The sequence below is a fragment of the Trichechus manatus genome, unplaced genomic scaffold, assembly GCF_000243295.1.
Source record: "Trichechus manatus latirostris isolate Lorelei unplaced genomic scaffold, TriManLat1.0 scaffold00023, whole genome shotgun sequence".
In the NCBI taxonomy this organism is placed as follows: Eukaryota; Metazoa; Chordata; class Mammalia; order Sirenia; family Trichechidae; genus Trichechus; species Trichechus manatus.
The window spans coordinates 19,203,219-19,215,346 of NW_004443959.1; the positions used below are offsets into that span (position 1 = coordinate 19,203,219).

At 36.8% G+C, this 12,128-nt stretch overlaps 1 protein-coding gene across 1 annotated transcript in view; it reads right to left on the reverse strand.

The window, feature by feature from the left end:
* The window catches only part of SNTG2 (syntrophin gamma 2), a 315,981-nt gene that overhangs the window by 112,817 nt on the left and 191,036 nt on the right, over positions 1-12,128 (reverse strand). Inside the window, exon 12 of the mRNA XM_023728305.1 lies at positions 7,728-7,799. Coding sequence (XP_023584073.1) covers positions 7,728-7,799 — 72 coding nt within the window. The remainder of the gene's footprint in view (positions 1-7,727; positions 7,800-12,128) is intronic.

Consider the following 12,128-nt stretch of genomic DNA (forward strand, 5'->3'; position numbering starts at 1 on the left):
ACAGTTTAGAAAATACAGAAAAATTAATGAAAGTAAAAAATTAACCTGTAAACCAATCAGTGAGAGAAAATCATAATTAATATTTTACTCTATTTCCTCCCAAGCTTTTTTCTGTGAATGTACCTACCACAGTGCTGTTCATTGTGATCATTAGTTGATTTTATTTTTACTGTTGTTTATTAAAACTAATGCAGAGCTTCTATTTAAATTTTTTTTCAACTCCTTCATTGTTGTATTCAACAAAAATAACAAATCGGTGTCCGAATAAATTTGTTTTCAAAAACTGGAAATAAATGTATTTACCATTTTGACAATATTGTTATGGAAATATATTTTTCTCATTTTTATTCCCGTTCAATGCAGCTTAAAATTCCAGATCTAAATTAAAAAAAAAATCAAGTATATATAGGGTGAGAAAATGACTTTAGAGGATACTTTCAATTCAAGGAAAAGAACAAGACTTTAAATGATATGTTTTCATTAAAAACTTATTTTGATTGATGACTCTTTAGACTCAAATTCTCAGACAAAAGCTACTAAAAATTTCATATTTTTTAAACTTTCATTTTATCTTCATATTTCTTACTTTGTTTGACTTGCATATTCCTGTTGAAAAGGATAAAAAATAGATTTATTTATATGGCAGATTGCTCTTCTACCGAGGAAACTGTAATATCTAACAATTGTGAAAAAGTGCCTTTATCACTTTGCAGTACCGTCTAGACTTCCAAGGCTGTACTTCTTACCCCTTCTGTGCATCTCATCTACCCTCCTTTGTCAATGCTTTTAGATCTAGGTTGGTTTGCTGTTCAAAGAAATCATTCCTTGACTATTATTTTCCCAGTATAAATAAAAGCTCCTAAGTTGGTTGGGCACAACCTCCAAACTCTTCTTACTGTTAATGTGATCAGGGCTTGCTTGTTGTTTCTTTTAGAGCAGATCTAGAGAAAGTCTTACTCAGGAGTGTACTACTCCTGAGCTGTGGTCTCTGTCATCACCACTGAATGCTCATACATCAACTCGATCTCTCCATTCTCAACAGATGAACTGCCAAAGCTTAAGTCTGTCTAGCTCAAGTACATCTGTCCCCTCTCCATGCTACAGTAGACATTGTCTGATTAGCTTCATTTAATCTCATCCTGCACATGTGCAACAATCATTAAGCCACATTCTTGTCTCCAGATAGGCTCCTGGAGTGTTCTGGGTCTGAATAGCTCCATCCCTCCCTGGTCCTGTCTCACAATTTCCAGCCACTTCAGCAGGCTCCAACCCCAAACTCAATCTACTTTTACACTTTTCCAACTGCTCCTTATTTGAAACAATACAATACCAAAGACAAACGTCCCAATTTCATAGATCCATGTTGATTAATATGATTCTCAATACTAAAAACTAAATATTTGTTTATTAAACAATGCCAAAAGAGTCTTGAGAGTTGATTTTTCCATTCCTTTATTTTAAAAAGATAGAGGGAGAGAAAGAGAGAAAGAGACAGAAACAACAGTACAGAAAGAACTGAAAACACCAACATTTAATCTTGCCAGAAATGCAGAGTAATATTTCTTTAAGAAAATAGCAATGATGATGTCTTTAAAATGAGATAAAAAGTGACATATTTATATGGTAAAAAAAATTCTATAATTTTGAGAGTGTTCAATGAAATTACAAGTTTCTGTGCCATCCCAGATGTCTAGTTCTCTCATACAGTGATAATCACTATGAAGAGTTTCATGTCTGTCCCCCAGATTGCATCTGCCAACAACATGCATACCAAGCATACCTTTTTGCGTGTGTATACACTTCTATCTATATTAAAAGTTTGGAAACCATACATGCTTTCCTGAACTTTTTTTTTTTCCACTTAGAATATGTATCTTGTTGTTGTTGTTATTAGGTGCCCTTGAGTTGGTTATGACTCACAGTGACCCTACATACAACATAACAAAACACTGCCAACTCCTAGAATACACATCTCAAAACCCAAAACCTGCTGCCGTCAAGTCGATTCCGACTCATAGTGACCCTATAGCGACCCTATAGGACAGAGTAGAACTGCCCCCGTAGAGTTTCTAAGGAGCGCCTGGTGGATTCAAACTGCCAACCTTTTGGTTAGCAGCCATAGCACTTAACCACTACACCATCAGAATATGTATCTAGAATGTCCCACATCACCAAACTTTTCAAAACCCATCCACACTCAAGAATCATACAATAGTTGTTCTATGTTGTTTTCCGTTAGTAATTTCATTTTTTAGTGTTTAGATTCTGGTTCTTCTGTAATTTATTTTGGTATTCCAACAAAACCCAACCTGTTGCCATTTGGTCGATTCTGACTCATGGTGACCTGTGGACTTTTTTGTTTTCGTTTGTTTGCCAAATAGCTGTCGAGATGACCATTAGTCACCACTGTTCTCTCTGAAATGTTATCTTTCCGTCTATTAAATCATGATATGGATACGTATTTGGGTGTACCTCTGGATCCTCACTGTTGTATTTCATTAATTACCTGTTTACACAGGCACCAGGAATAAACCCTCTTAATTAAAGCAGTTTTAGGATAGTTTTCATTATTTGGCAGGGCTGACCATTCTCATTAGTCTTTTTTTCCTCCTATAAGGGTCCTGGATATTTCTTACATATTTTTCCTGAGGGAAATCAGAGTCAGTTCTCATTCTAAAAACAAATTATTTGAAAATATAAATCATATTTAATGTGTAAATTAATTTTAGGTAACTTCAAACTGTATCTTCAAAGTAACTGAGTCTTTTTAGGAACAATAAAAATTAAAGGACATGATTTTTCATTTTTTCCTTTTGAAAGGTTTATTTATGTTCTTTGTAGTGTTTTAAACATTCTTCCCATATTATGCATATACTCTGTCAGTTTTTGTTTTTTTTCCTGGAATTTTATAGTCTCTTCCATCATCTCTTCTAATTGGTCGTAGATGTTTGTATATACAAAAGCCAGCTTTGTGTAAGTGTCATAATATCTTAACTCACTACTATATGAAATTTTACTTTTGTTCTAATAGTTCTTCAGTCACTTCTCTTGGATTACTCAAGTGTAATATCTGCTAATAATGACATTTCTTTTTTCCCTCCAATTTTATATGCCATATTTAATTTTATTCTTTACACTGGCAAGTACTTCTAGAAAATGTTAAAAAATATGGGTAACTCATTCCTCACTTTATTAATAATCATATATACTACCAATAATTATATATTCACTAATAAGAATATATATAACTGTGTGTACACACACACACACACACACACACACACATATAAACCAAACCAGTTGCCCTTGAGTCGATTCTGACTCATAGTGACCCAATAGCACAGAGTAGAACTGCCCCATAGGGTTTCCAAGAAGCAGCTGGTGTATTCAAACTGCCAACCTTTTGGTTAGTAGCCAAGCTCATACACACACACACACACACACACACACACACACACACACCAGAATGAAACACTGCCCAGTCCTGCGTCATCCTCACAGTCATTGCTGTTTGAGCCCATTGTTGCAGCCACTGTGTCAATTCAGCTTGTCGAGGATTTTCCTCTTTTTCGCTGACCCTCTGCCTTACCGAGCACAATACCCTTCTCCAGGGACTGGCCCTCTTGATAACATGTCCAAAGTACGTGGGTGGGTTCATACCCATATCAATGAAAATTATAATCAACATAACTAAATGAGGCATTTTAAAATGTTAATTTGAAATGTAGGTATACTTTTTGGATTGGCAGGCTACAAAAAAAAGAGGATTATTTCACAAAAGCTAAAAAATTTAATATTAATAGTATACAGTTATGTGTTGAAAATAACTCAACAAATGGGGCAAAACAGAATAATATCTTTGTCCCCATGATAACTATTCTAATCTTCTGTAGGTGTCCAGTTAAGACCAGGGAAACTGGGTTGAAACCTTGATTATAGCCTGTGAGAAACTGTGAAACAGGATTTCTGACCCATAGGAATTGTCAGGTAATGTGTATTTTTTTTTTTTTTTAATCACCAAGGTTTGGAGTAATCTGTAACACAGCGACAGAACACAAAAGCTCTGCTCTCCCAGACTTCAAATTTTAGTGCATGAGTTAATAATTGAATGAATGAGTTTCTACCACTGTGGGAAGGAGGATCAAAAGGCAGTGTTTAAAGAACAAATAAATGAAGGAAATATAATTAAAGATTAATGCTATCGCTACTGGCATTGTTATAGCAAAAGAATATTTCTCTTATTTTTGTTAATGGTGTTAATATAACAACAATTCTGATCACTAAGGTTCTTTCTAGCTTAATATGTAATGATTCTAAGGAATTTATCAGTGCAATAAAATGTTATTTATTTACAAGTGTTTTTTTCACAATGATTCAATATATGCTTCAGTGTGTATAAGGAGAAGTTTTCAGACTTCCGAACATTAATATTACTGGGAAAGCTTAAAAAAATGAATACCAATGTCTGGGACACATCTCAAAGCAAATAAAATTAAATCTTTGGATTTTGTAAAGCTCACACCAGTTGAGTCGAATGTACAGACAAGGTTGAGAATCATTGGTATATGTACTGCCCTGGACCTGAGGCTCCTACAGTTACAGAGGACAAGAAGGGACCTCAAAGATGGATCTAAGTCTACCATTTAGTGAGCACTTTCATTATGGAAAGGATTTCATTTTACTTGGGTCCACAATCAATGCTCATGGAAAAAGCAGTCAAGACATTAAACGACATATTGCATCAGACAAATCTGCTGCAAAAGATCTCTTTCAAGTGTTCAAAAGCAAAGACATCACTTTGAGGACTAAGGTGCTCTTGACCCAAGCCATGGCATTTTCAGTTGCCTCATATGCCTGAGAAACCTGGACAATGAGTAAGGAAGACTGAAGAATTGATGCCTTTGAATTATGGTGTTGGTGAAGAATATTGAATATACCATGGACTGCCAGAAGAACAAACAAATCTGTCTTCAAAGAAGTATAGCCAGAATGCTCCTTAGAAGCCAAGGATGAAGAGGCTTCATCGCATATACTTTGGAAATATTATCAGGAGGGACCAGTTCCTGGAGAAGGACATCATGCTTGGTAAGATAGATGGTTAGCAAGAAAGAGGAAGACCCTTGACGAGATGGACTGACACAGTGGCTGCAACCATGAGCTCAAATATAGCAAGGATTGTGAGGATGGTGAAGGACCAAGAGTGTTTCGTTCTGTTGTACACAGTGTCGCTATGAGTTGGAACTGACTTAACGGCACCTGTGGAGCCCTAGTGGTGCAGTGGTTAAGAGATAGGGCTGCTAACCAAAAGGCTGGTAGTTTGAATCCACCAGCTGCTCCTGTAAACCCTACAGGACAGTAATCTGTCCTATAGGGTAGCTATGAGTTGGAATTGACTTGACAAGAACAGGTTCGGTTTGGTTTTTTTTTTTTGAACAACAACATTCACTATGGCACAGCTAGTAGTCATTATTCCACTTAAATAACACAACTCTGAAAATAATATTATAAAGTAGCATATAAAAGGATTATTATTACCTCCATTTCATGGATGAGGAAACTGAAGCTTAAATAAACTAATTATTTCAAGCAATGGAGTCAATGCTAAGTCCAATTTTAGAGCATATGTAGCCAATTGTACCAGCTTTTCCTACTTAACAGATAACCGCAAAAATCTCAGTGGCATTCAACAATATGCACTTATTTCCTGCTCATGCATGTGTGGGTCAGCTAAGTTTCAGCTAATGTAGATTGGCTGATCTAGGGCTTGTCTCCAAGATGAAGTTGGGTATGTCTCTACTCCACGTGCCTCTCATCATCTATGGACCAGTGCTGGCCAATGCTGTATTCTTCTCATAGCAAGCAGAAGGAATGCCAGAGACCAGCCCTGGTCACACAACTGCATCACTGCAAGACTCTGCTCATGCCACATCTGTTATCCCACTGGCCAAAAGAAATCACATGATTAGGAATAACATCAATGGGCAGGAACTATATTGTCCCAGTATTGGGTGTGGTGAGGAAGTGAATATTTGCAAACAATAGTGTACCCCTTGCCTACAGTCACAAAGTTAGTTGGTGACATTGATCTCTTTTCTTTCTTTCACATACTTTATCATTTCATGTTCAACTTTCACATGGCTTTGCATAATTTTGTATTGTACAGAACTCTGGACAAAACCTGAGGTCTGCTAAGATTTGTTCTCAGTAAAATAACTGCATATCTTTAGTTTGTTCACTTTGATTAGAATGCTCCTTACAAGCAAGGATGAGGAGACTTCGTCTCATGTACTTTGGGTATGTTAGCAGGAGGGACCAGTCCCTGGAGAAGGACATCATGCTTGGTAAGGTAGAAGGTCAGCGAAAAAGAGGAAGACCCTAGACAAGATGGATTGACATAGTGACTGCAACAATGGGCTCAAATACAGCAACGATTGTTAGGATGGTGCAGGACCGGGAGTGCTTCCTTCTATTGCACACAGGGTCACTATGAGTTGGAACCGACTTGAGGGCACCTTCAAATATCCACTTATCTTTATCTCCAATATGTGAACACATGTCAACAGCATCCACTCGTAAGTTACACACAGTGCTCCCCACTTAAAATGTGCCTGACTTTTACACTCACAGTCCTTCTTAAAGTCCAGTGTACAATGCATGATGATCTGTTATCCTATTAGAAACCGTTAAAACTGACTTACGTAGCAATGGATTAGTGTCTTAGTCATCCAGTGCTGCTACAACTGAAATACCACAAGTGGATGGCTTTAACAAAGAGAAATTTATTTCCTCATAGTTAAAGTAGGCTAAAAGTCCAAATTCAGGGCATCAGCTCCAGGGGAAAGCTTTTTCTCTCTGTTGGCTTTCTTCTCTTTGGTGTTCCCCTGGACTAGGAGCTTCTCTGTGCAGGGACCCCGGTCCAAAGGACTCGCTCTGCTCCCGGCACTGCTTTCTTGATGGTATGAGGTCCCCAACTCTCTCTGCTCGCTTCTGTCTTTTATATCTCAAGACACTGCCTCAGGATACAATCCAATCTTGTAGACTGAGTCCTGCCTTACTAACACAACTGCTGCCCATCCTCCCTCATTAACATCACAGAGGCAGGATTTACAACATATAGGAAAACCACACGATACCAGATACCAGGAATCATGGCCCAGCCAAATTGATACACACATTTTTGGGCGGATATAATCCAATCCATGACAATTAGCTAATATGGAATTGTCCAACTAAATCAGGTTATTCTGAAGTCTTGATATAAATGTTATAGATAAAACTCTTCTCTTTCTTAGTCAATGAGTACTTCTTCTCTAATAGGAGTAGAATTACTTGGTTAGTTACTCTGATCAGTCCAGACGAGATTAAATGAGAAAATGTTTTACGAAACAAATCTGTATCTGATGTTTTAGAACCAACAACAATAGCTACAGCAACAATAAAGATAAGAAATTGAAGTTCTGGGAAAATACTGTAATTGGAAGCTGCTAAAATGCATTCTCCCCTTAACACACACACACACACACACACACACACACACTCACACACCATCCAACTCAGTTCATCACAGCACAATCCTGTTGGATAGGATGGTAGGATGGAGTTCTAGATCATTTTTCTGTTATTTTACTATTTCAATGCACCGTCATAAATATGTATTTCCCTCACTCTTTAAACCCAAAGGGACATCTAATTTATATGAAAGCATCTAAGATACAATGAATACCTACCTTATGAACTTTAAATAATACCTCACAGAGGTTATAGATTTTTTCGGCTCGTACCCAGTCTAATGTGCTCACCTGCAAGAAATATAAAATGGAAACATGAAAAAAAAAACATGCTATTTTTACTTGGAGAATTTAAACCTTTACAACTATGGAGTGATGAATGTGTCTCAACTTAATTAAATTCTAAACCACCAGTAGTACAGTTAGTAACACTAAACTTGACATACTGCAGTGAATTTTGATGAACAATCCTATATTCACCTCTGATTGTATATAATGTGAATACATTTGGATAAATCATTGATGCAAGAACATGGTAATGTAGGAATCTCTATTAGAAACAATTGGGTATAATTTTAAAAGCCCATTTTGGATTCCTTTTAGATAAAATTAAGGACAGATTTTTAAATTAAATCTAGAGAATTTAAGAGTTTAATGAGGTTACAGATGAAAGTGGGTGAGTTTATGTATTTGCTGAAATGTGACGCTATAGAGAAAATGTTGTTTATCCAGTCTTTTGCTCTTTAGGACTAAATTTACTAGTCAATTCTATTTCAGAAATGAATGAACTTTTTTTTAAATTTATTAATTTAACTGAAGATCTGTTTTTGATTGGTCTGAATTTGCAGTTTGCAACAATTATAATAATAATGATGAAAAATCATTTAACTTGTGAATAATGCTTTATGATTTACAATTCACATTAGGGTATATCACCTCAAAATTAAAATACTCATGTAGAAATATCTAAAATATTCAACAGTGCACCAGCTTTATTGCTCACCTTGCAGTTATTCTTTTGACAAGTAAAAATAGTCAAAACTGCTGTGTATCATGCCTTTGAAACATTACAATTACCATGTGGTTAATCAGTTTGTGACCTTCTAGTAACCATTCCACTAAATGAAATGCTTAAGATACAATTGGTAATTTTAAAGCCATCTCAATCAGAATGCTTCTCTAATAGTATGTCAATCATGTGAAAGATTATACTTACACGGTACCATTTAATATTTAATTGTCCCAGAGCCAACTAAATTCTATTTTGATTTAAAAAAAACAAAAAGAAAGAAAAAGGAAAAATTTAAGAGAGGAAGGTCAATGAGAATGACGTCTTGAAGATTATTTTTAGGTCTAGTAGAGCATTCAGGCTAGAATTATCTAGAGACAGTTTAAGGTACTTATTTTAGAGTCAAAAAGTCAGATTCTAGCGTCCTTTCTCCTGAGAGCTGTGACAGAACGTAGGCAAGAACCCTAGATGAAGACTAAAATAAAAATACCGCTCCTGAACTTAGCAACAACGCCCACTGGTTTTCTAACAGATGTGCCTCTTCCTGCCTTCTCTATTCTTCAGTTTTCATCATGACCTGTGTTTATGGCACCTCCTGCCATTAGAGCTATGATATTGTCTGTTGATTAGAAAACAAACATCTACAGACAGTTTTTAATTTTTCCAGTTATGACAGTGCCGCTTATTTCTAGAGAAACTAGAAAATAAATTTTAAAAAAATCACTAACCACACTATTCAATCACATCCTCCCATAATAATTTTTTTCTTGCTGTATTGGAGTCCTGGTGGCACCGTGGTTATGAGCTCAGCTGCTCACCAAAAGGCTGGAAGTTTGAATCCACCAGCTGCTCCCTGGAGACTCTATAGGGCAGTTCTACTCTGTCCTATAGAGTTTCTATGAGTTGGAATCAATTTGACGGCAACATGTTTGTTTGTTTTTTGATGATTTTATAGAATATCGTTCATAATATCAGCATTTTTCCAGTTACTAAATGTTTTTCCACAAATGGTGTAATGACTACTTTGATCTTTGATTTCATCATGTGGATTTGTCTTTTTTTTTTTTTTTTAAGGCTTTCCCTTTGTGGTGGACATTGTAGGCTGCTTTCAGGTATTTGCCATTATATTTGTGTTGTGATTAATATCAAGGAACTCTGGTGGCACAGTAGATAAGGGCCTGGGGAAGTCTGATCCCACTAGCCTCTCCACAGGAGAAAGATGTGGCAGTCTGCTTCTGTAAAGATTTACATCCTGGGAAACCCTATGTGGCAGTTCTACTTTCTCCTATAAGGTCACTATGAGTAGGAATTCACATGAAGGCAACGGGTTTTGGGATTAAAATCTTTAGAGAGTAGTATATTTTAATATTATATTACATTGGATGCATTTTTCCTTATTAGTATGTCATCAATACATGGTAGAAGAGGAGATCTCCAGAGCCATACCCTAACATAAAACTTGGAGGAGGCTGTGCTTTTTATTGCTTGCAAAATGTAGGCCTATTTCCTCACTCATTCAGCAATATTCATAAAGTATTTATTAGGCACCAACTTTCTGTAAGTCTGTGGTGGTTATCTATTGTGTTTGCTGTCTACCTAACATTTTATTTTTCTTGGTAATAGCAATGTCTATTTCCCTCTGGCAGACAATCCCCTTCTCATTCTCAACTCCTGTGCTGTTGATGGGTTTGATTGTGCTCCTAGCTCAGGATGGGGCTTGTGATCTAGGTGTAAATCAGTCAATGCATCTCATTCTCTCAGCCACAGTGATTGATCCGGGGATGAGGAGATGACTCCAGCAGAGACAAAAAAGTAAAATCAGAAGTTTTCTCAGACTTGTGGGAATGAACTGTTTCTTTTCTGGACTTGAACAAAGAAATAAATAAGTACAAAAAAAAAAAAAAGCTTATTCCCAGACAGCTGTCGGAAGTCATCCTGGGACCACGTGTGTACAGCCTGATTGACAATCGAGCGAACAACACAGTAGAGTTGAGAAAAACAGAGACAGTTGGTCCACATATCATTATTTAAGTGCTAGATCACTGAATGTTGGGATATTTCTTTTCCTGGATTGTTCAGATACCTTAGCAAATAGATTTATGCTTGTTTTCTCTTTCTTAAGCCAGTTTGGGATGAGTTTTCTGTCACTTTTAATAAAAAATTCCTAATTAATATATGGCCCTTCGTTAGTTTTTATATTCTGTCATTGATTCATCCCTTTGTAAATTAAGTTTACACAGGTTAACTGGCAGAAAACTTTAAGCATAAGATGCCATGACAGTTCCTGCTTGGAATAGGAATATGTGCCCCCTATATTTAGAAAGGTCTTTGGCTGAAAAGGTCTCCGTGTCACACACCTAATATCCTTTGGTGTATGTCTAGAACTGCTGCCCACCTCAACCACTACTGCAAGAGCAGCTCAGCATCATCTCTGACTTGTAGCCAAGTGCTGACAATATCCATGACCACAGTGTACCTGTTGATGTTTTATGAGTTCTTGTAGTGTTTCTTTGGTTTAGTCTGCTTGCAATCTTCTTCCATTAGACACCATAAAGCATATATAAAAATACTTTGCTGCTACTTAGATAGACTCTAAGGAAACTTGGACATTATTTCCAGATGTCAACTAGGTAATTCAAACTTCTTATAACACTTCCCTGGACGTGACTATTTTAGAGGGCATTTGGAACTGCAGATGGCTCATGATAGTGTCTCAAATTTTTAGAAAGAATATCACAGTTTTCAATGCTATAGAGCACTTGGTTTTAATGTGCATTTTCCTCTGGCTGAATTAAGTCAATAACTACTATGGAATAGAGCATATCTTTCTCTTCACTCCCCTCTCCCTCGTTCACTTGAACTTACTTCTTAAAGGCTCAGATCAAACCTGCTCCTCGTGCCTTCCCTCACAGCTCCGTGCAGTTATTTCGTCCCTCTTCTAATTCCCAGAAGCTATGTGATTTGTTCAGACTCACTGGACACTTCCTCAAAGCTATTTCATGTTAACTGTCAGTTATATATGTCTTGAGTCTATTCAGCAAGACTGAGGCAAGTGTCGTGTAGCCCTCAAGGGGGCTGATGAGAACGCCCTGTGTATGCAAAGCCCGCACTTGGAGGGTGAGTGCTGAGTGGCTTGCTTGAAGAGAAAGACATGTTTAGGACACGAAGAAAGATTGATGATAGAGAGGAGGAAGGATAGATTGAGAATTAAGAAAATTTCATTTATAAAGGAGATGGATATTTAGTCATTGTTCATATTACAAAAGATTCTCGGATTTTGCAAACTAGGTAGTCCGTATCATAATTTCCTAAGTCAAAGGATTTCCTACAGCAGCAAGTAAGATGTATTCTGCACTCTTCTTTTTAGGACTGCACTCTTGTAGAAACAGGTGCGAATGTCTAATGTAAGTGGGATAAAGGTGGAGTGAAGCACTCTGAACCACTGTAGTTCCTTAATCTCCTCTGAGACAGGATTTTATGCGATGGATGGGGATGCGATCAATTCCATCGTTACACTCCTTACTGTTAACTCACGGGTGGTGACTCACAAACCAGGATAAGAAAAAAAAATAAAACATCAATGCTGATACTTTGATTTCTTCAGACTAGCA